At 45.0% G+C, this 24361-nt stretch overlaps 2 protein-coding genes across 3 annotated transcripts in view; one reads left to right on the top strand and one right to left on the bottom strand.

Moving 5' to 3' along the window:
• LOC110504856 (uncharacterized) overlaps positions 1–7117 on the top strand; it is a 23189-nt gene extending 16072 nt beyond the window's left edge. Inside the window, exon 4 of the mRNA XM_036969570.2 lies at positions 6102–7117. Coding sequence (XP_036825465.2) covers positions 6102–6267 — 166 coding nt within the window. The 3' untranslated portion in view covers positions 6268–7117. The remainder of the gene's footprint in view (positions 1–6101) is intronic.
• dock2 (dedicator of cytokinesis 2) overlaps positions 1–24361 on the bottom strand; it is a 145662-nt gene that overhangs the window by 55966 nt on the left and 65335 nt on the right. For both annotated transcript variants that reach the window (XM_036969569.2, XM_036969568.2), the window contains exons 25-26: positions 19442–19584; positions 10987–11082 (exon numbers count right to left, since the gene is read on the bottom strand). In XM_036969569.2, the coding sequence (XP_036825464.1) occupies positions 10987–11082; positions 19442–19584 (239 nt within the window). The remainder of the gene's footprint in view (positions 1–10986; positions 11083–19441; positions 19585–24361) is intronic.

Genomic DNA, 24361 nt, shown 5'->3' with positions numbered 1-24361 from the left:
GGCAGGTCCGAGATACTGTTGTGAAGAAGTTTAAAGCCGGATTTGGATACAAAAATATTTCCCAAGCTTTAAACATCCCAAGGAGCACTGTGCAAGCGATAATATTGAAATGGAAGGAGTATCAGACCACTGCAAATCTACCAAGACCTGGCCGTCCCTCTAAACTTTCAGCTCATACAAGGAGAAGACTGATCAGAGATGCAGCCAAGAGGCCCATGATCACTCTGGATGAACTGCAGAGATCTACAGCTGAGGTGGGAGACTCTGTCCATAGGACAACAATCAGTCGTATATTGCACAAATCTGGCCTTTATGGAAGAGTGGCAAGAAGAAAGCCATTTCTTAAAGATATCCATAAAAAGTGTTGTTTAAAGTTTGCCACAAGCCACCTGGGAGACACACCAAACATGTGGAAGAAGGTGCTCTGGTCAGATGAAACCAAAATTGAACTTTTTGGCAACACTGAAAAACGTTATGTTTGGCATAAAGCAACACAGCTCAACACACCATCCCCACTGTCAAACATGGTGGTGGCAGCATCATGGTTTGGGCCTGCTTTACTTCAGCAGGGACAGGGAAGATGGTTAAAATTGATGGGAAGATGGATGGAGCCAAATACAGGACCATTCTGGAAGAAAACCTGATGGAGTCTGCAAAAGACCTGAGACTGGGACGGAGATTTGTCTTCCAACAAGACAATGATCCAAAACATAAAGCAAAATCTACAATGGAATGGTTCAAAAAGAAACATATCCAGGTGTTAGAATGGCCAAGTCAAAGTCCAGACCTGAATCCAATCGAGAATCTGTGGAAAGAACTGAAAACTGCTGTTCACAAATGCTCTCCATCCAACCTCACTGAGCTCGAGCTGTTTTGCAAGAAGGAATGGGAAAAAATGTCAGTCTCTCGATGTGCAAAACTGATAGAGACATACCCCAAGCGACTTACAGCTGTAATCGCAGCAAAAGGTGGCGCTACAAAGTATAAACTTAAGGGGGCTGAATAATTTTGCACGCCCAATTTTTCCGTTTTTGATTTGTTAAAAAAGTTTGAAATATCCATTAAATGTCGTTCCACTTCATGATTGTGTCCCACTTTTTGTTGATTCTTCACAAAAAATACAGTTTTATATCTTTATGTTTGAAGCCTGAAATGTGGCAAAAGGTCGCAAAGTTCAAGGGGGCCGAATACTTTCCCAAGGCACTGTATATACAGTGTTGTAACAATGTACAAATAGTTAAAGTACAAAAGGGAAAATAAATAAGCATAAATATGGGTTGTATTTACAATGGTGCTTGTTCTTCACTGGTTGACCTTTTCTTGTGGCAACAGGTCACACATCTTGCTGCTGTGATGGCACACTGTGGAATTTCACCCAGTAGATATGCGAGTTTTATCAAAACGGGATTTGTTTTCGAATTCTTTGTGGATCTGTGTTATCTGAGGGAAATATGTATCTCTAATATGGTCATACATTGGGCAGGAGGTTAGGAAGTGCAGCTCAGTGTCCACCGCATTTTGTGGGCACTGGGCACATAGCCTTCTCTTGAGAGCCATGTCTGCCTACGGCAGCCTTTCTCATTAGCAAGGCTATGCTCACTAAATCTGTAAATCTGTACATCTCTCTCTCTCTGGGATTTCTCTCTCTCTCTCTCTCTCTCTCTGGGATTTGTCTGTCTGTAGTATCTCTCTCGCTCTCTCTGGGATTTGTCTGTCTCTCTCTCTCTCTCTGGGATTTGTCTGTCTGTATCTCTCTCTCTCTCTCTATCTGGGATTTGTCTGTCTCTCTCTCTCTCTGGGATTTGTCTGTCTGTCTCTCTCTCTCTCTCTGGGATTTCTCTCTCTCTCTCTCTCTCTCTCTCTCTCTCTGGGATTTGTCTGTCTGTCTGTCCCTCTCTCTCTTTGGAATTTGTCTGTCTGTATCTCTCTCTCGCTCTATCTGTGATTTGTCTGTCTCTCTCTCTCTCTCTCTCTGGGATTTGTCTGTCTGTATCTCTCTCTCTCTCTGGGATTTGTCTGTCTGTATCTCTCTCTCTCTCTATCTGGGATTTGTCTGTCTGTCTCTCTCTCTCTCTCGCTCTGGGATTTGTCTGTCTCTCTCTCTCTCTCTGGGATTTGTCTGTCTGTCTCTCTTTCTCTCTCTGGGATTTGTCTGTCTCTCTCTCTCTCTGCGATTTGTCTGTCTGTCTCTCTTGCTCTCTCTGGGATTTGTCTGTCTGTCTGTCTGTCTGTCTTTCTGTCTGTCTGTCTCTGGGATTTGTCTGTCTCTCTCTCTCTGGGATTTGTCTGTCTGTCTCTCTCTCTCTCTGTGATTTGTCTGTCTGTCTCTCACTCTCTGGGATCTGTCTTTCTGTCTCTCTCTCTCTGAGATTTGCCTCTCTCTCTCTCTCTCTCTGGGATTTGTCTGTCTGTCTCTCTCTCTCTCTGAGATATGTCTGTCTGTCTGTCTGTCTCTCTCTCTCTGGGATTTGTCTGTCGGTCTCTTTCTCTCTCTATGGGATTTGTCTGTCTGTCTCTCTCTCTCTCTCTGGGATTTGCCTGTCTGTCTGTCTCTCCCTCTCTCTCTCTGGGATTTGCCTGTCTGCTTGTCTCTCTCTGGGATTTGTCTGTCTCTCTCGCTCTCTCTCTCTGTGATTTGCCTGTCTATCTGTCTCTTTTTGGGATTTGCCTGTCTGTCTCTCTCTCTCTCTCTCTCTCTCTGGGATTTGCCTGTCTGTCTGTCTCTCTCTCTGGGATTTGTCTGTCTGTCTGTCTCTCTCTCTCTCTGGGATTTGCCTGTCTGTCTCTCTCTCTCTCTCTGGGATTTGTCTGTCTCTTTCACTTTCTCTGAATAAAGATCAGTAATATTCTATGATTCCCAATATGCTGGTACACACACACACACACACACACACACACATTATGACACATCAACAATCTCATACAGTTAATCCAAACTAAAGAGGGGGATCATTTTCATAGAAAAACACACTCACACACACTTTACAGTCATTCTGAGCCCATTGGGAGATGCTGATCGTTGGTTTATGGGTATTTATATTGGGTGCATACATTTTCATATTGGTCCCCCGCGGGAATTGAACTAGCTGAGCTACATGGGACTACAAGTGTGTGTTATGAAACACACACACACACACACACACACACAAATCAACAAAGTCATGTATTTGACGGTACAGTTATGGTGTTTTCACACACTCAGCGGGACACAGAGAGGGGGGTGTAGAATGAAGACAGTAAAGGGCTAGAGATTGCATGGAGGCTTCCCCCTTAATAAGAGTTTGAGCTGGAAAACAACAGTTTGATGTTTCCTGCCTGTAGGTGTTTTGTCAATTGTAATTAAGCTGCATGACAGTTCTGACAAAAAAAGATACTACACACACACACACACACACACACACACACACACACACACACACACACACACACACACACACACACACACACACCTGTTAGGCAGAGCAGCTTTCCCAACTATGGCATAATCCCCCAAACAATAGAGAGAGGAGGAACAACGGAGAGAGAGAAATGATCAATTATGGAAAGAAAGAGAGACGTGGGGGGGTGGACGTGCTTGTTCTTCAAAAGCCACTGTAAAACATACTGTGCAGGGAGGGATGTGTGGGACAGGTTAACACTTGTTTCTGTCTATGTGTGTGTGTGTGTGTGTGTGTGTGTGTGTGTGTGTGTGTGTGTGTGTGTGTGTGTGTGTGTGTGTGTGGTTTCAGTTGGAGAGAAGCATTATAATGTTTTCATCTTGCTCTTCTCTCCCCTGTGTCTGCATCTGGCCTCTTACCTCTTTTCCATGTCTACTGGCCTCCTCTTTCCCCACACAATCTAACCTTCCTCACCTCTTTCCCCACACAATCTAACCTTCCTCACCACTTTTCCCACGCACTCTAACCTTCCTCACCTCTTTCCCCACGCAATCTAACCTTCCTCACCTCTTTCCCCACGCACTCTAACCTTCCTCACCTCTTTCCCCACGCAATCTAACCTTCCTCACCTCTTTCCCCACGCAATCTAACCTTCCTCACCTCTTTCCCCACGCAATCTAACCTTCCTCACCTCTTTCCCCACGCACTCTAACCTTCCTCACCTCTTTCCCCACGCAATCTAACCTTCCTCACCTCTTTCCCCACGCAATCTAACCTTCCTCACCTCTTTCCCCACGCAATCTAACCTTCCTCACCTCTTTCCCCACGCAATCTAACCTTCCTCACCTCTTTCCCCACGCAATCTAACCTTCCTCACCTCTTTCCCCACGCAATCTAACCTTCCTCACCTCTTTCCCCACGCAATCTAACCTTCCTCACCTCTTTCCCCACGCAATCTAACCTTCCTCACCTCTTTCCCCACGCAATCTAACCTTCCTCACCTCTTTCCCCACGCACTCTAACCTTCCTCACATCTTTCCCCACGAAATCTAACCTTCCTCACCTCTTTCCCCACGCACTCTAACCTTCCTCACCTCTTTCCCCACCAATCTAACCTTCCTCACCTCTTTCCCCACACAATCTAACCTTCCTCACATCTTTCCCCACGCACTCTAACCTTCCTCACCTCTTTCCCCACACAATCTAACCTTCCTCACCTCTTTCCCTCCCTCGTCTGCCTCTACATTTACTCCCCCTCTTCCTCTTTCTTTGCATGCCTTTTCTTTCCCTCTTGTTTCAATATTCACCTCATCATTTCCACTAGTACTCATCAAACCATCCTCTCTTCCCCCTTCTCATCCCTCCCTCTTTACTCTCCTAGAGGGCCCTGTGTATTCCATGTGACTCTCTCTTCCCCCTTCTCATCCCTCCCTCTTTACTCTCCTAGAGGGCCCTGTGTATTCCATGTGACTCTCTCTTCCCCCTTCTCATCCCTCCCTCTTTACTCTCCTAGAGGGCCCTGTGTATTCCATGTGACTCTCTCTTCCCCCTTCTCATCCCTCCCTCTTTACTCTCCTAGAGGGCCCTGTGTATTCCATGTGACTCTCTCTTCCCCCTTCTCATCCCTCTGTCTTTACTCTCCTAAGAGGGCCCTGTGTATTCCATGTGACTCTCTCTTCCCAGTCACTGGTGTCATTACAGAGGTTTCATTTCACACTTTTATTTGTCAGGAGAGAGCAAATAAGTTGACTGAGTGGGTGGGTGTGTGTGTGTGTGCATGCACACATGGTGTGTGTGTGTGGGTACGTGCGGGTGCGTGTGTCATTCCCCCTTATGCCTTCCCTCATCATAAGCTTCATTAACTCCAGATGCTTAATCCCTATGCATCTCATCTTGTCCCTCTCTACAGACACACCGACACACACACACACACACACACACACACACACACACACACACACACACACACTCAGCCTTGAACTTTGAAGCCAAACTTGCCACAGAAACACTCAACCTCCACTACAATATGACCTGAAGCCCTTGAGAGAAGAAAAAAAGAGAGAGAGAGAGAGGAGGGAGAGAGAGAGGAGGGAGAGAGAGAAAGAGAGAGAGGGGGGAGAGAGAGAGGAGGGAGAGAGAGAAAGAGAGAGAGGAGGGAGAGAGAGAGTCAAGGGGAGGGAGAGAGGGAGAGGGGAGGGAGAGAGAGACAGAGGAGGGAGAGAGAGAGTCAAGGGGAGGGATTGCTTTGAAAGCATCTCAGGGGAAGAAGAATTTCCCTCAGCCCTCTGTTTTAGTTTCAACACTTTAAGATGACTCTCCTTCTCTCATCTCTCCAGCCTGTGATGTAGTGGTGCATGAAGTGCAAGAATGCTATGAACGTGAATCGATTTCAGAGTGTGTGTGTGTGTGTGTCTGTCTGTCTGATTAAGTGTGCACTTGCACCGGCACATGGTACTTACGAGGTGTGAAGCATGTGCATCAATGTACAGTATGTTATTGTGTTCACATAACTGCATTTATATTAAAGTACATTTGTATTATTACAAGATATTGTGTGTGTGTGTACACGTGTCTAATGCTCTACCCTTCTGTCTCTCTCACTCACTCTATCTTTCTATCCTACCCTCCCCCTCTTTCTGTCTCCTTCTCTCTCCCCCTCTTTCTGTCTCCCTCACTCTCACCTTCTCCCCCACCCTCTCCACTCTCCCCCCTCTCTCTCTCCAGTGTGGAGCATGACTTCAGGCAGCAGGAAGGCAGGTTCCAGCCAGTGATGGAGACTCTAGACAGGGACTATGATTTTCCCCTCCCTGTCCCCAAACCTGCCCCCGCCCACCCGAACACCAAGACCCTCGTCAAGAAGCTACGCAAGAAGTGCTTCTGGTGGCTGTAGACACACACAGACACACTCGCCCACACACAGCCATCGCCGGCGGTACAGTCGCCATGAAGACATTCCGAACTGCTGTTACCATGGGGATTGGACAGGTGTGTGTCTATGGACCATGGGGACTGCTCCTGTTTCATTGTTGTTGCTATGAGAACTGTACACCTGTTATGGTATCTATGGAGATCGATGGTTCATCTCTGACATGGTTGGAGAGCGAACAGTACATCAGCCCACAACTATGGGCTGATTGATAGTTACTTTAACCCAAAGTCTTGGTACAGTTACTGAGCTATGGATTTAGGGGAGACACTAAACTTTGACAAGAGTTCAGTCTAGAAGGCTGTGACAGCGGTGACCTTTCCTTAGTTCTAACATCTGTCAGATGAGAATTCATAGGTGATGGACCATGTCACAGTGGAGAGAGGAACTCTACTACCTAAACAGAGACGATTCCATCATTAAGCCCTCTAGAGAGTGACAGGCCGTGCAACCAATCAACAGTCTCCCATACTTGACTGACAAAGCGAGGATCCATTCAGGATTTCCTCCGAGTGCACCAAACACAAAGACAAGAATGAACACTCCACTCTACGAGCTTCCACTCTTCCACAATGCTATTGGTTATAACCCAAGCTCAACCAATTAGAATCAGCCTTTGCTTCTAAGACCACGCCCTATTTACTGTTTAACCAATCATCAGCACCAGACCCTAACCTGCCACATCAGTGCTTTTTTATAAACCATCCCAGTGTATGATCTCCCACAATGCTCTTCTTCTTCCTCTCACTGTGTTTCTGCAGCTGTTTGTAACAGTTATATTGGGATCCAATAAAGGTGTGTATTTTAAACAAAACATGAAGAGTCAGCTTAAAGAGTGATTGCCTAAAGCTTTTTTTGTGCCATGATGACTCACTTAAAGCACTTTTGACTACCACCATTTAGAATGAAACTGTGGTACTACGGATGGATAGTAAAAGCTGAGGGTTTAGTCTGGGAGGGTAATACTGTGGTACTATGGATGGATGGTAAGAACTGAGGGGTTAGTCTGGGAGGGTAATACTGTGGTACTATGGATGGATGGTAAGAACTGAGGGGTTCGACTGGGAGGGTAATACTGTGGTACTATGGATGGATGGTAAGAACTGAGGGGTTAGTCTGGGAGGGTAATACTGTGGTACTATGGATGGATGGTAAGAACTGAGGGGTTAGTCTGGGAGGGTAATACTGTGGTACTATGGATGGATGGTAAGAACTGAGGGGTTCGTCTGGGAGGGTAATACTGTGGTACTATGGATGGATAGTAAGAACTGAGGGGTTAGTCTGGGAGGGCTATACTGTGGTATTTGAAAGTGTATAATAAAGGTGTAATAAGTAACTAAACTGAAAGACGGACTGAAGCAATCAATACTTTCTCTCCAAGAAAATACCAAGTCCCTTGTTTTTAATCAGAACTCCATTTTTAAGTCAAGGCCCAAATGGAATTGGCCACCAGCCACCAGCCACCAGCAGGACCCAAGCAACAATTTGAGAAACACTTAAAGGACTGAAGAGAATCATTTAGAGGGCAACCAAGGTAAAGATCAATAAGCATCTTCTACAACTGCACTAATTATATGGTAGGAGACTATGGAGGGCAGTATGGGAAGCCAAGTCAATTGGGTTGGAGAAAAACCCTGCAAACACGTAATCGTTTAAAAAAATATATTTCACCTTTATTTAACCAGGTAGGCCAGTTGAGAACAAGTTCTCATTTACAACTGTGACCTGGCCAAGATAAAGCAAAGCAGTGCGACACAAACAACAACACAGAGTTACACATGGACTAAACAAACGTACAGTCAATAACACAATAGAAAGTCTATATACAATCTGTGCAAATGAGGTAAGATTAGCAAGGTAAGGCAATAAATAGGCCGTAGTGAAAAAATAATTACAATTTAGCAATTAAACACTGGAGTGATAGATGTGCAGAAGATGAATGTGCGAGTAGAGATACTGGGGTGCAAAGGAGAAAAAATAACATTATGGGGATGAGGTAGTTGGGTGGGCTATTTACAGATGGGCTATGTACAGGTGGAATGATCTGTAAGCTGCTCTGACAGCTGATGCTTAAAGTTAGTGAGGGAGATATGAGTCTCCAGCTTCAGTGATTTTTGCAATTCATTCCAGTCATTGGCAGCAGAGAACTGGAAGGAAAGGCGGCCAAAAGAGAAATTGGCTTTGGGGGTGACCAGTGAAATATATCGTATGGAGCGTGTGCTATGGGTGGGTGCTGCTATGGTGACCAGTGAGCTGAGATAAGGTGGGGCTTTACTTAACAAAGATTTATAGATGACCTGGAGCCAGTGGGTTTGGCGACAAATATTAAGCGAGGGCCAGCCAACGAGAGCATACAGGTCGCAGTGGTGGGTGTATAAGGGGCTTTGGTGACAAAATGGATGGCACTATGATAGACTGCATCCAATTTGCTGAGTAGAGTGTTGGAGGCTATTTTGTAAATGACATCGCCGAAGTCAAGGATCGGTAGGATAGTCAGTTTTACGAGGGTATGTTTGGCAGCATGAGTGAAGGCTGCTTTGTTACGAAATAGGAAGCCAATTTAAATTTGGATTGAAGTTGCTTATTGTGAGTCTGGAAGGAGAGTTTACAGTCTAACCAGACATCTAGGTATTTGTAGTTGTCCACATATTCTAAGTCAGAACCGTCCAGAGTAGTGATGCTAGACGTGCCGGCAGGTGCGGGCAGCGATCGGTTGAAGAGTATGCATTTACTTTTACTTGCATTCAAGAGCAGTTGGAGGCCACAGAAGGAGAGTTGTATGGCATTGAAGCTCGTCTGGAGGTTAGTTAACACAGTGTCGAAAGAAGAGCCAGAAGTATGCAGAATGATGTCGTCTGCGTAGAGGTGAATCAGAGAATCACCAGCAGCAAGAGTAACATCATTGATGTATACAGAGAAAATAGTCAGCCTGAGATTAGAACCCTGTGGCACCCCAATAGAGACTGCCTGAGGTCTGGACAACAGGCCATCTGATTTGACACACTAAAATCTGTCTGAGAAGTAGTTGGTGAACCAGACGAGGCAATCATTTGAGAAACCAAGGCTGTTGAGTCAGCCAATAAGAATGTGGTGATTGACAGAGTCAAAAGCCTTGGCCAGGTCGATGAATACGGTTGCATAGTAATGTCTCTTATCGATGGCGGTTATGATGTTGTTTAGAACCTTGAGCGTGGCTAAGGTGCACCTATCAGCAGCTCGGAAACCAGATTGCATAGCGGAGAAGGTACGGTGGGATTCGAAATGGTCAGTGATCTGTTTGTTAACTTGGCTTTCGAAGACCTTAGAAAGGCAGGGTAGGATGGATATGGGTCTGTAACAGTTTGGGTCTAGAGTGTCTCCCCTTTGAAGAGGGGGATGACCACGGCAGCTTACCAATCTTTGGGGATCTCAGACGATACGAAAGAGAGGTTGAACAGGCTAGTAATAGGGGTTGCAACAATTGCGGCGAATCGTTTTAGAAAGAGAGGGTCCAGATTGTCTAGCCCAGCTGATTTGAAGAGGTCCAGATTTTGTAGCTCTTTCAGAACATTAGCTGTCTGGATTTGGGTGAATGAGAAGTGGGAGGGGGGGGGGCAAGATGCTGTGTTAGGTGCAGAGCTGTTTACCAGGGGAGGGGTAGCCAGGTGGAAAGCATGGCCAGCCGTAGAAAAATGCTTATTGAAATGCTCAATTATTGTGGATTTATCGGTGGTGACAGTGTTTCCTAGCCTCAGTGCAGTGGGCAGCTGGGAGGAAGTGCTCTTATTCTCCATGGACTTTACTGTGTCCCAGAACCTTTGGGAGTTTGTGCTACAGGATGCACATTTCTGTTTGAAAAAGCTAACCTTTGCTTTCCTAACTGCCTGTCTATATTGGTTCCTAACTACCCTGAAAAGCATATCATGGGGGCAATTCGATGCTAATACAGTACGCCACAGGATGTTTTTGTGCTGGTCAAGGGCAGACAGGTCTGGAGTGAACCAAGGGCTATATCTGTTCCTGTTTCAAAATTGTTGGAATGGGGCATGCTTATTTAAGATGGTGAGGAAAGCACTTTTAAAGAATAACCAGGTATCCTCTACTAACTGAAGGAGGTCAAAATCCTTCCAGGATACCCGTGCCAGGTCGATTAGAAAGGCCTGCTCGCTGAAGTGTTTTAGGGAGCGTTTGACAGTGATGAGGGGTCGTCGTTTGACCGCGTACCCATTACGGACGCAGGCAATGAGGCAGTGATCGCTGAGATCCTGGTTGAAGACAGCATAGGTGTATTTAAAGGGCAGGTTGGTCAGGATGATATCTATGAGGGTGCCCGTGTTTAAGGGTTTGGGGTTGTACCTGGTAGGTTCATTGATAATTTGTGTGAGATTGAGGGCATCTAGTTTAGATTGTAGGACGGCCGGGGTGTTAAGCATGTCCCAGTTTAGGTCACCAAACAGTACGAGTTCTGAAGATAGATGGGGGGCAATCAATTCACATATATTCTTAGGGCACAGACATGGATAGTAAGACATAACTCTGTAGACTATCTCTGAAGTAGATTGCAACTCTGTCTGGCAGTTCTATCTAGTTGGAAAATGCTATAGTTAGGGATGGAAATTTCAGGAATTTTGGTGGCCTTCCAAATATTTGACTGGTGAATAGTGGACTATTGCCTTGGGAAGGGGGGTAATTAGGTTTACTCACGATCAGGGCGTGTTCACGACCCATGGTTATGACTGTACGGTTGATGGTCCTGAGGAGACTGACCACAATGTCCTGAATATGCTGGAATGTGTCACCCTGAAAGAGAGAGAGAGAGAGAGAGAGAGAGAGAGAGAGAGAGAGAGAGAGAGAGAGAGAGAGAGAGAGAGAGAGAGAGAGAGAGAGAAGGAGAGAAAGGTCATGACCATTTGGAGTGAAAAGAGAGACATGTTTGTAAATGTTTTAGACAGACTCATATACATACCTTCTATATCCACTCAACATCACTCACTAAGGCTTTCATCAGTCATGTCTTAGATCTCTACAACCTGACTCATTCTGTTTTCTCTCTGTGTGCTTCGCCAAAGTAATTCACTGCCCCCATTTCTGCCGCCCCATTGCTGCCGCAGGTAGCCTAGTGGTTAGAGCATTGGGCCAGTAACCAAAAGGTTGCTGGATCGAATTCCCTGAGCTGAAAAGGTAAAAATGTGTCATTCTGCCCCTGAACAAAGCAGTTAACCCAGTGTTCCCAGGTAGGCCGTCATTGTAAATAAGAATTTGTTCTTAACTGACTTGCTTAGTTAAATAAAGGTTAAATTAAAACAACATTAAAACAATTGCTGTACCCTACATGACAGTAGAGGTGAAAGGTCATTGATTATTTGAGTCACCTAGGTATCCTCATCAACTACTGCATATTCATTTAATCTGGAATGACATGTAATAATAATAATAACACATGTGATTCAGCTAATTCAAATCCAGTGTGGATACCTGTTACATATATGTGTCGTCCAGGGGATCCAACCCACTATCCTGGCGGTGCAGGGCCATGCTCGACCACTGAGCTACAGAGCACTGCACACACACACTCTCTCTCTCTCCTCCAGAAAGTGTGCGTGAGCCCACTCAGTGGTGCAGCGAGGCAGCTAGCTACTCTATCCAGGAAAACATCTGCTGTGTCCTCCAGTACGTTACCTTGTAATGACCCTGACTGTGTGGCTGTTCAGCTTATTTACAGTACCTTGAGACAAGCCCTATCTAAAGCCTTGTGTTGTTCTCTAGACTTTGAAAACTGTCAGTGGGAATTATACCCAAGCTACCGTATTTAGAGCCATATCAACAGTGTGTATATGTGTGAAAAGAGTGTGTGTGTGTGTGTGTGTGTGTGTGTGTGTGTGTGTGTGTGTGTGTGTGTGTGTGTGTGTGTGTGTGTGTGTGTGTGTGTGTGTGTATCGGTCATGTTGGTACGTGATTTAAAGGGATTGATTTGAGGCAGGCAGACATGATTAAATTAAATTCTGAAATTGGTCACTGGATACCGTCAAGGTAAACAGAGCAGAGTGGATGTGTCATCACACACAAACAGATGTCATAGTGCAGTGAAGCAGTTGTTCCTATGTCTGAATGACTTTAAATAAGACATTTCTGCATCGTTTTTGTATCATATCTCTCTCCCAAACCCAAACTCACCTTGACAAGCACACACACACACACACACACACACACACACACACACACACACACACAGACACCCTCGCCTCGCTAAATCAGATCAGAGTCACACAGTGCTCCCTCTACCTCAAATAAACTCTCTCTCACAACTCCTCCTAAACACACACAGACACACACACACACTGTGCTATTCCCCAGGACATCTGTATCTGTCTCTCCCCTCTCTAGTTCAAAGACATGTTTGGCATGACAACTTAATCAGGTACACTCTACATCCCCACGGCAATCACTCAGTCTGCAGCACAGTGTGGGAGCGTCTAGAGGAGGAGAGGAGAGAGGGAGGACAGGAGAGAGAGAGAGGCAGGAGACAGAGAGGGAGAGAGACTGTGAGTGAAGTGAAATGGGGCATGAATAACTATGCAAACCCCTTCTCTCTCCCCTCTCTCTCTCTCTCTCTCCTCTCTCTCTCTCTCTCTCTCTCTCTCTCTATACCTCCTCTCTCCCTCTCCCTCTCTCTCTCCTCCCTCTCTCTCTCCTCCCTCTCTCTCTCTCTCTCTATCTCTCTCTCTCTCTCTCTCTCTCTCTCTCTCCCCTCTCTCTCTCTCTCCTCCCTCTCTCTCCTCTCTCTCTCTCTCTCTACCTCTCTCTCTCCCTCACTATACCTCCTCTCTCCCTCTCTCTCCCCTCCCTCTCTCTCTCTCTCTATACCTCCTCTCTCCCTCTCTCTCACCTCTCTCTCTCTCCTCCCTCTCTCTCTCTCTCTCTCTCTCTATACCTCCTCTCTCCCTCACTCTCTCCTCTCTCTCTCTATACCGTGTCTCTCCTCCTTCTCTTTCCCTTCATCTCTCCATTCCTTCTCTCTCCTCCCTCATCTTTCTCTTCCCCATGCATCTCCCTGCTAGTTGTTTTTCTTTTTATCTGTGAGGATAACTCTTCAGCCTTCCTTGTTTCTCCCCCTTCCATCTATAATATTCTCTCACATCAAATCCTTCATATTTGCTCTTTTTGTCTTGCCTTTGCCAGGCAGATAGATTTATGTGTAATCTGAGTGTTGATACACTGGATTGGGAGATGTCATATTGGCAGAACAATAATCAGTCCACATGTTGTAAAGCTCTCTTAAAGAGCACCAACGTCAGTTAGGGACTCACCAAGACTTTCAGAGGATTCAGACAGTATATTAAACTACTAGAGACAGAAAGACAGTACACACAGACCAGAGATCTATAGGCTGCCTCTGTCTGTCTCCACCTCTGTCTGTCTGTCTCCACCTCTGTCTGTCTGTCTCCACCTCTGTCTGTCGGTCTCCACCTCTGTCTGTCGGTCTCCACCTCTGTCTGTCTGTCTGTCTCCACCTCTGTCTGTCTCTGTCTCCACCTCTGTCTGTCTGTCTCCACCTCTGTCTGTCTGTCTCCACCTCTGTCTGTCTGTCTGTCTGTCTGTCTCCACCTCTGTCTGTCTCTGTCTCCACCTCTGTCTGTCTCTGTCTCCACCTCTATCTGTCTCTGTCTCCACCTCTGTCTGTCTGTCTCCACCTCTGTCTGTCTGTCTCCACCTCTGTCTGTCTGTCTGTCTGTCTCCACCTCTGTCTGTCTCTGTCTCCAACTCTGCATGTCTCTGTCTCCACCTCTGTCTGTCTCTGTCTCCACCTCTGTCTGTCTCTGTCTCCATCTCTATCTGGCTCTGTCTCCACCTCTGTCTGTCTCCGTCTCCACCTCTGTCTGTCTCCGTCTCCACCTCTGTCTGTCTCTGTCTCTACCTCTGTTTGGCTCTGTCTCCACCTCTGTCTGTCTCTGTCTCCAACTCTGCCTGTCTCTGTCTCCAACTCTGCCTGTCTCTGTCTCCACCTCTGTCTGTCTCTGTCTCCAACTCTGCATGTCTCTGTCTCCACCTCTGTCTGTCTCTGTCTCCACCTCTGTCTGTCTCTGTCTCCACCTCTATCTGGCTCTGTCTCCACCTCTGTCTGTCTCCGTCTCCACCTCTGTCTGTCTCCGTCTCCACCTCTGTCTGTCTCTGTCTCTACCTCTGTTTGGCTCTGTCTCCACCTCTGTCTGTCTCTGTCTCCAACTCTGCCTGTCTCTGTCTCCAACTCTGCCTGTCTCTGTCTCCAACTCTGCCTGTCTCTGTCTCTGTCGCTGTCTGGCTCTGTCTCCAACTCTGTCTGTCTGTCTCCACCTCTGTCTGTCTGTCTCCACCTCTGTCTGTCTGTCTCCACCTCAGTCTGTCTGTCTCCACCTCTGTCTGTCTCTGTCTCCACCTCTGTCTGTTTGTCTCCACCTCTCTGTTTGTCTCCACCTCTGTCTGTTTGTCTCCACCTCTGTATGTTTGTCTCCACCTCTGTACGTTTGTTTCCACCTCTGTATGTTTGTCTCCACCTCTGTATGTTTGTCTCCACCTCTGTATGTTTGTCTCCACCTCTGTATGTCTGTCTCCACCTCTGTATGTCTGTCTCTACCTCTGTATGTCTGTCTCCACCTCTGTATGTCTGTCTCTACCTCTGTATGTTTGTCTCCACCTCTGTCTGTTTGTCTCTACCTTTCTTTCTATCTCGGTCTGTCTGTCTCTATCTCTCTGTCTGTTTGTCTCCACCTCTGTCTGTCTGTCTGTCTCTACCTCTACCTCTGTCTGTCTGTCTCTGTCTCTACCTCTGTCTGTCTCTGTTTCCACCTCTGTCTCTGTCTCTGTGTCTGTCTGTCTGTCTGTCTGTCTGTCTGTCTCGGTCTGTCTGTCTCTGTCTCTACCTCTTTGTCTGTCTGTCTCTACCTCTGTCTGTCTCTGTCTACCTCTGTCTCTATATCTGTCTGTCTGTCTGTCTGTCTGTCTGTCTGTCTGTCTGTCTGCCTGTCTGCCTGTGTCCCTGTCTGTGTCTGGCTGGCTGTTTTGCCCTGTTATTCAATTTCCATTTTTATGTCAGTCTCCCTCTTTGTTTCTAGCTAAGTCACTGTTCTTCATCACAACTTATTTGTTCATTCTCTCTCTCTCTCTCTCTCTCTCTCTCTCTCTCTCTCTCTCAATTACATTTCAATTTAAGGGGCTTTATTGGCATGCGAAACATATGTTTACATTGCCTAAGCAATGAGGGAAATAGAGGCATAACTTCACTTCAAAGGTTCTGTGGTTCTATTCTGTCAACAAATTGCTTTAACAAGCCTTTGACAAGCTTTTGACAAGCCTTTAACAAGCCTTTAACAAGCCTTTGACAAGCCTTTGACAAAATGAACATTTATTGTGTAACTGGGAGTCTCGTCAGTACAAACATCCGAAGATCATCAAAGGTAAGCAATTCATTTTATTGCTTTTCTGACTTTCGTGACCAATCTACTTGGCTGCTAGCTGTTTGTAATGTTTTGTCTGCTGAGAGAGATGTCCTTAGATAAACGCTTGGAATGCTTTCGCCGAAAAACTTTTTTGAAATCTGACACGGCAGGTGGATTAACAACAAGCTAAGCTATGTTTTGCTATATTGCACTTGTGATTTCATGAAAATAAAAAAAATTAAAAATAATAATTTGCATTTGGCGCTCTGCAATTTAGTGGATGTTGACGAAAATGATCAATAAATTTGAACAAGCCTTTAAAAAGCCTTTAACAAGCCTTTGACAAGCCGTTGACAAGCCTTTAACAAGCCTTTAACAAGCCTTTAACAAGCCTTTAACAAGCCTTTAACAAGCCTCTGACAAGCCTTTATTAACAAGCCTTTAACAAGCCTTTAACAAGCCTTTAACAAGCCTTTAACAAGCCTTTAACAAGCCTCTGACAAGCCTTTATTAACAAGCCTTTAACAAGCCTTGGACAAGCCTTTTAACAAGCCTTTAACAAGCCTTTAACAAGCCTTTATTAACAAGCCTTTAACAAGCCTTTAACAAGCCTTTAACAAGCCTTTAACAAGCCTTTGACAAGCCTTTATTAACAAGCCTTTAACAAGCCGTTATTAACAAGCCTTTGACAAGCCTTTGACAAGCCTTTGACAAGCCTTTAACAAGCCTTTAACAAGCCTTTGACAAGCCATTATTAACAAGCCTTTAACAAGCCTTTATTAACAAGCCTTTAACAAGCCTTTAACAAGCCTTTGACAAGCCTTTAACAAGCCTTTAACAAGCCTTTAACAAGCCTTTATTAACAAGCCTTTAACAGGCCTTTATTAACAAGCCTTTAACAAGCATTTGTTAACAAGCCTTTAACAAGCCTTTAACAAGCCTTTAACAAGTCTTTAACAAGCCTTTATTAACAAGCCTTTAACAAGCCTTTGACAAGCCTTTAACAAGCCTTTAACAAGCCTTTGACAAGCCTTTATTAACAAGCCTTTAACAAGCCTTTAACAAGCCTTTAACAAGCCTTTAACAAGCCTTTGACACTCCTTTAACAAACCTTTGACACTCCTTTAACAAGCGTTTAACAAGCCTTTAACAAGCATTTGACACTCCTTTAACAAACCTTTGACAAGCCTTTGACAAGCCTTTAACAAGCCTTTATTAACAAGCCTTTAACAAGCCTTTTACAAGCCTTTTACAAGCCTTTTAACAAGCCTTTTACAAGCCTTTGACAAGCCTTTTACAAGCCTTTGACAAGCCTTTTACAAGCCTTTGACAAGCCTTTAACAAGCCTTTAACAAGCCTTTAACAAGCCTTTGACAAGCCTTTTACAAGCCTTTGACAAGCCTTTAACAAGCCTTTAACAAGCCTTTAACAAGCCTTTAACAAGCCTTTGACAAGCCTTTATTAACAAGCCTTTGACAAGCCTTTGACAAGCCTTTATTAACAAGCCTTTATTAACAAGCCTTTAACAAGCCTTTAACAAGCCTTTAACAAGCCTTTAACAAGTCTTTAACAAGCCTTTATTAACAAGCCTTTGACAAGCCATTAACAAGCCTTTAACAAGCCTTTAACAAGCCTTTAACAAGCCTTTGACAAGCCTTTGACAAGCCTTTAACAAGCCTTTAACAAGCCTTTAACAAGCCTTTATTAACAAGCCTTTTACAAGCCTTTAACAAGCCTTTGACAAGCCTTTGACAAGCCTTTAACAAGCCTTTAACAAGCCTTTAACAAGCCTTTATTAACAAGCCTTTAACAAGCCTTTAACAAGCCTTTATTAACAAGCCTTTAACAAGCCTTTATTAACAAGCCTTTGACAAGCCTTTATTAACAAGCCTTTGACAAGCCTTTATTAACAAGCCTTTGACAAGCCTTTATTAACAAGCCTTTGACAAGCCTTTATTAACAAGCCTTTTACAAGCCTTTATTAACAAGCCTTTGACAAGCCTTTATTAACAAGCCTTTTACAAGCCTTTATTAACAAGCCTTTTACAAGCCTTTATTAACAAGCCTTTGACAAGCCTTTATTAACAAGCCTTTGACAAGCCTTTATTAACAAGCCTTTGACAAGCCTTTATTAACAAGCCTTTGACAAGCCTTTATTAACAAGCCTTTTACAAGCCTTTATTAACAAGCCTTTGACAAGCCTTTATTAACAAGCCTTTGACAAGCCTTTATTAACAAGCCTTTTACAAGCCTTTATTAACAAGCCTTTGACAAGCCTTTATTAACAAGCCTTTTACAAGCCTTTATTAACAAGCCTTTTACAAGCCTTTATTAACAAGCCTTTGACAAGCCTTTATTAACAAGCCTTTGACAAGCCTTTATTAACAAGCCTTTGACAAGCCTTTATTAACAAGCCTTTGACAAGCCTTTATTAACAAGCCTTTAACAAGCCTTTATTAACAAGCCTTTGACAAGCCTTTATTAACAAGCCTTTTACAAGCCTTTATTAACAAGCCTTTGACAAGCCTTTATTAACAAGCCTTTTACAAGCCTTTATTAACAAGCCTTTTACAAGCCTTTATTAACAAGCCTTCACTTTGTGTGTAGGAATACGTGCGTACAGGCAGGCATGGTAATATACCTAGGTGCCTATTTCTATGTGTGGGTCAGTGAATGTGTGAAGCCAAAAGGGGATAGATGTGAGGTAGTATGTGATTAATCTGCTGTTCACTACGGTCCCCTGTGTGGGATTGGTAAGCGCTGAAGCCTTCTGAGTGGTCAGTTTCAATCAATCACATTTATGTTTAAAGGCCCTTTTAACATCAGCAGTCACAAAGTGCTTTACAGTAACACAACCTAGACCCCAAAGTGCACGCAATGCAATGCAGTAACAGTAACACAACCTAGACCCTAAAGTGCACGCAATGCAATGCAGTAACAGTAACACAACCTAGACCCTAAAGTGCACGCAATGCAATGCAGTAACAGTAACACAACCTAGACCCTAAAGTGCACGCAATGCAATGCAGTAACAGTAACACAACCTAGACCCTAAAGTGCACGCAATGCAATGCAGTAACAGTAACACAACCTAGACCCTAAAGTGCACGCAATGCAAGAGAAAGCACAGTGGTCAGGAAACTCCCTTGAAGAAGTGGTGGAAAATGTACCCAACTGTCATACTTGTGTAAAAGTAAATATACATTAATAGAAAATTACTCAAGTAAAAGTGAAAGTCACCAAGTAAAATATTACTGGACTAAAAGTATCTGGTTTTAAATATATTTCAGTATCAAAAGTCAATGCAATTGCTAAAAATGCACTTAAGTATCAGAAGTAAAAGCATAAATCCCTTTAAATTCCTTATACTAAGCAAACAAGATGGCACCATTCATTTTTATTTTTTTACAGACAGCCAGGGACACACTCCAACACTAAGGCATCGTTTACAAATGAAGCATGTGTATTTGGTGAGTCTGTCAGATCAGAGGCAGTGTGGATGACAAGGGACCATTTTCCTGTCCTGCTAAGCATTCAACATGTGTCAGGGAAAATGTCTGGAGTAAAAAGTACATCATTTTCCTTAGGAATGTAGTGAAATAAAAGTAAAAGGCAAGTAGTATTTTAAAGTACTTTACACCATTGCCTAGAAGGAAGGGACCTAGGAAGAAACCTAGGCTCAAATGGGTAAGCAGTAAGCTGTGCCCTGACAGGCTGTGTCCTGATAGGCTGTGTGTGTGTCTCACCACATTGTCTCTGCTCAGGACCTCCAGGATGTTGTTGAGCAGCTCCACGCTGTTCCTCCGCTCGTCATGAGGCCCCTCCCCCATGTCCTTCAGCGCTCCACTCAGCTCCCGAAGCATCATGGGTAGAAGAATGTCACGGCACTCTGAGGGACACAACACATATTCAGGATGGTCAGGTTCCAGTCGCGCGCGCGCACACACACACACACACACACACACACACACACACACACACACACACACACACACACACACACACACACACACACAGGTGATCAAACAACCGTACATATACAACAGGGTCTCTCAAACTGCACAACCACACACTGACCATTTAAACTGTAGTTCTGTCCTTGAGCTGTTCTTGTCTACTGATGTTCTGTATTATGTCATGGTTCATGTTTTGTGTGGACCCCTGGAAGAGTAGCTGCTGCTTTTACAACAGCTAATGGGGATCCTAATAAAATACCAAATACCAAACTCAATGCTCTCCATTCTTTAATCTTTCTTTCTTTCCCTCCCTCTCTCTAGCCGCAGGTAGACTAAGCACATTAAAAGCTCATTTAGGCAGAGGAGAGTCATTATTAACAGAGAGCAAGCAGGCAAGTCGTGCTGAGATAGCCTGGGTCTAACCTAGCACTCAATCACTGCACTGAGAGAGACAGGAAACCTAGCACTCAATCACTGCACTGAGAGAGACAGGAAAGGTGGGAGGAAAGGGGGGGGGACAGGGAGGAGGAGAGGGGGATGGGGAGGAGGGGAGAAAATTGGGAGGAGAGGAGACTTGGCAGTTAGGGGAGGGGAGGGGAGGGAAGAGGGAGAAGAAGAGGAGTTAGAGGAGGGGGAAAGTAAAGAGAGAGTAGTACACTGCCAAGAGATGTACACAGATCAGTGATCCAGAGAAGGAGATGTACACAGCTCAGTGATCCAGACAAAGAGATGCACACAGCTCAGTGATCCAGAGAAAGAGAGAATAAACAAAGATAAAGTGAGAAAGTTGATCTTCCTCCTTGCTACTGTTTATGTGAACAGTGAGAGATAAGAGACAAGACATTGTATTGACTCTCCTCTAATGTAAACATGTCCAAACCCAACCAACCACTCCTCCCCTACACAAGTTCTACTCAAACATATTGTGGTTACAATACAACACACCTGTCTGGTGATATATGAAATAGTAAGTTAGCCAGGATGGCCCATAGGGCAGGAAGTTATCTCCTGTTTCTGCAGTGTGAGGTAGCTTGCTGTACACTGCCTGGACAGGACGCTAGTCTATCACTGGGCCATGAAATAGACTGGGCCAATATTTCTTAAAATGAGGTGAGAGGGAGAGAAGCTGAGAGGGTGAGAGAGGGTGCGGAGGTGAGAGAGGGTGAGGAGGTGAGAGAGGGTGAGGAGTTGAGAGAGGGTGAGAAGGTGAAAGGGTGAGCAGGTGAGAGAGGTTGAGAAGGTGAGAGAGGCTGATGAGGTAGGAGAAAGAGGGTGAGAAGTTGAGAGGGTGGGAGAAGGTGAGAGAGGGTGATGAGGTGAGAGAGGGTGAGGAAGTGAGAAAGGGTGATAAGGTGAGAGGGTGATAAGGTGAGAGGGTGAGGAAGTGAGAGAGGGTGATAAGGTGAGAGGGTGATAAGGTGAGAGGGTCAGGAAGTGAGAGTGAGGTGAGAGAGGTTGAGAAGGTGAGAGAGGCTGATGAGGTAGGAGAAAGAGGGTGAGAAGTTGAGAGGGTGGGAGAAGGTGAGAGAGGGTGATGAGGTGAGAGAGGGTGATGAGGTGGGAGAAAGAGGGTGAGAAGTTGAGAGGGTGAGAGAAGGTGAGGAGGTGACAGAGGGTGAGGAAGTGAGAAAGGGTGATAAGGTGAGAGGGTGATAAGGTGAGAGGGTGAGGAAGTGAGAGAGGGTGATAAGGTGAGAGGGTGATAAGGTGAGAGGGTCAGGAAGTGAGAGAGGGTATTACTGTACCAGCCAAGAACAAAATAACTAAATTACCCAGCAAGCAATTTTCGAGACCAGACCACTTCAACCCTGTTTGTGCGTATGCACGTGCCTGTGCTCTGCAGGATGTATTTTGCCTATGAAAAGCGGGCCTCAGAGTGAGTGAAAGTTAAATGCTAAACTCTGGCTAGAGGAGACAATGGTGTTTAACATGTTCTCACCCACCAAGTCCCCCCCCCCACACACACACAGCCTGAAGTACTAATCTTTATTCCATTCTAAAAACTGTTTACTCTCTATAATCTCAGCTTTTGTTTGAGTGTGTGTGTGTGTGTGTGTGTGTGTGTGTATGTCTGTATGTGTGTGTGTCTAATTGAATAGAAATGGACAGCCATCCCTGGCTGGCAGGCAGTGGAAACAGCCATGATAAATCAGCAGCCAGCTGAAAAGCTACTTTCCATTTTTCATTTCATGCCACCGAGTCCCAGCCAGCACAATAAACTATCTAGCATGGTAATAAGGTGACATTCCAATTACTGGCGGGCATCTAAATCAGAGCCCTCTTCCTCCTCCTCTTCTTTCTCTCTTTCACTGGTTGGTTAGGATCCCTGTCTCAGAGTTAGATTGGGAAGGTAATAGAGGAGGCCAGTCCTGAAACAAGCAGCTACATCTAGGGGGTGGAAAGGACTGGTGGTAGTCCAAATCACTATTACTATCTCTCTGTGCCATCTCTGTCTGTCTGTCTGTCTGTCTGTCTGTCTCTCTGTCTGTCTCTCTGTCTGTCTCTTTCTCTGTCTGTCTGTTTCAGTCTGTCCGGCCGTCTCGCTCTGCCTGTCTCTTTCTCTGTCTGTCTGTCTGTCTGTCTGTCTGTCTGTCTGTCTGTCTGTCTGTCTCTCTGTCTGTCTCTCTGTCTGTCTGTCTGTCTGTCTGTCTGTCTCTTTCTCTGTCTGTCTGTCTGTCTGTCTGTCTGTCTCTCTGTCTGTCTCTCTGTCTGTCTCTCTGTCTGTCTCTCTGTCTGTCTGTCTGTCTGTCTCTCTGTCTGTCTCTCTGTCTGTCTCTTTCTCTGTCTGTCTGTTTCAGTCTGTCCGGCCGTCTCGCTCTGCCTGTCTCTTTCTCTGTCTGTCTGTCTGTCTGTCTGTCTGTCTGTCTGTCTGTCTCTCTGTCTGTCTGTCTGTCTGTCTCTCTGTCTGTCTCTCTGTCTGTCTCTCTGTCTGTCTCTTTCTCTGTCTGTCTGTCTGTCTGTCTGTCTGTCTGTCTGTCTGTCTGTCTGTCTGTCTCTCTGTCTGTCTCTCTGTCTGTCTCTCTGTCTGTCTCTCTGTCTGTCTGTCTGTCTGTCTCTCTGTCTGTCTCTCTGTCTGTCTCTTTCTCTGTCTGTCTGTTTCAGTCTGTCCGGCCGTCTCGCTCTGCCTGTCTCTTTCTCTGTCTGTCTGTCTGTCTGTCTGTCTGTCTGTCTGTCTGTCTGTCTGTCTGTCTGTCTGTCTGTCTGTCTGTCTGTCTGTCTGTCTGTCTCTCTGTCTGTCTCTCTGTCTGTCTCTCTGTCTGTCTCTTTCTCTGTCTGTCTGTTTCAGTCTGTCCGGCCGTCTCGCTCTGCCTGTCTCTCTTTCAACAGCATGCCAAGCGTATTGATCCATTAATTGTCTGTTTATTTGATTATGTCTACTGATGTGTTTAATTGACAAGTTAAGAGAGGAATAGATGAAGAAATTGATTTATTTGTTCCTGTCCCAACTTGGCTCGTCAGTACGCAGTATCTGTCCTCTTCCTCTCAGATCCTTAGACATAGCCTTGTCCAAAATAACAAACAACGGACAGACAGACAGACAGACAGACAGACAGAATGAGAAACAGACAGACAGACAGAATGAGAAACAGACAGACAGAGAGACATTTCCCAAAATGACAAAACTCCATCTCCTCTTTTCCATTACTCCCCCTCACTCATCTCTCCCACCTCCCTCTCTTCCTCCACCCCTCTCCCCCCTCCCCCCTCTCCCACCTCCCTCCCCCCACCTCTCTCACCACCCAACCCAACAGTTTCCATAGTAACTCATCGTTGCTTTCGGGATGGGTGTAGAGTAGTAATCAAAGATGGGTATGGACAGATCAGACAGTATGTGCTTCTAGGTTCAGCTGTGTGTGTTTGGGGTGTAAATGACTCATGTATAGAATAAAATACACAGTCTCATACAGACATAGACATACAAGTTTATACACATACTGTACACCTGCACACATATGTAGAAACAATATGAAAAAGTGTGAAAATGTATCAAGTCACTCCTGTAAGTCCCTCTGGACAAGAGAGTAAATGTAAATGTCCTTTGCCTCTCTCTAAGTAGAATAACTGTCTGTTCTCTAGCTCAGTTAATACTGTCTATCTTCAGAAATCATATTGAGTTATCAGAAAGACCCACGTGATAATTTACTCAAAACTAAAAAGCATTACAAATGTATGGTCTCACCCCGACTTAATATATTGGATCAATTCTCTCTCATTCATTTGCTGTCTAAAACTAGGATGCGATGTTGATTGTTGGTCTGGGTAGCAACCGTATGGTCAGAGGGCTGGCGATGGAAGGAGAGAGAGATGGATGGTCGAACGATTGTCAGAATGTCCTCCGTCACTTCATCTGAAGACATTTAAAGACATTTAAAGACATCTATTTGATTTAGTTAGTCTTTTCAATTACCAGTTTTGTTATTTTCTTTTGTACATATTATGTTTCGCTCACTTTCAAATAAAAGCCTCGCTCTGGGCAAGACAAGATCTGCTGCTGCTTCCTCCTCTCTGGTACAGTCCTACTGCAGGGCCTCCCCCCACAGACTGATAGACAGAGAGAAGGGTTAGCACACAGATTAGATTGAACCCTCTGGCCTGCTTTAGAGAATGAGCAAGAAAACAAATAAACAACGGACTCTTTTATTGTCTCTGCTTGTCCTGATCTGTCGTTCCTTTCTCCTACCATCCCATCCGGTATGGTTCCTTTCTTCT

Source organism: Oncorhynchus mykiss, chromosome 25 (genome assembly GCF_057628025.1).
Source record: "Oncorhynchus mykiss isolate SJ-2025 chromosome 25, ASM5762802v1, whole genome shotgun sequence".
In the NCBI taxonomy this organism is placed as follows: domain Eukaryota; kingdom Metazoa; phylum Chordata; class Actinopteri; order Salmoniformes; family Salmonidae; genus Oncorhynchus; species Oncorhynchus mykiss.
Note: the sequence above shows the minus strand (reverse complement) of the source record. Positions and strands in the feature narration are given on the sequence as shown.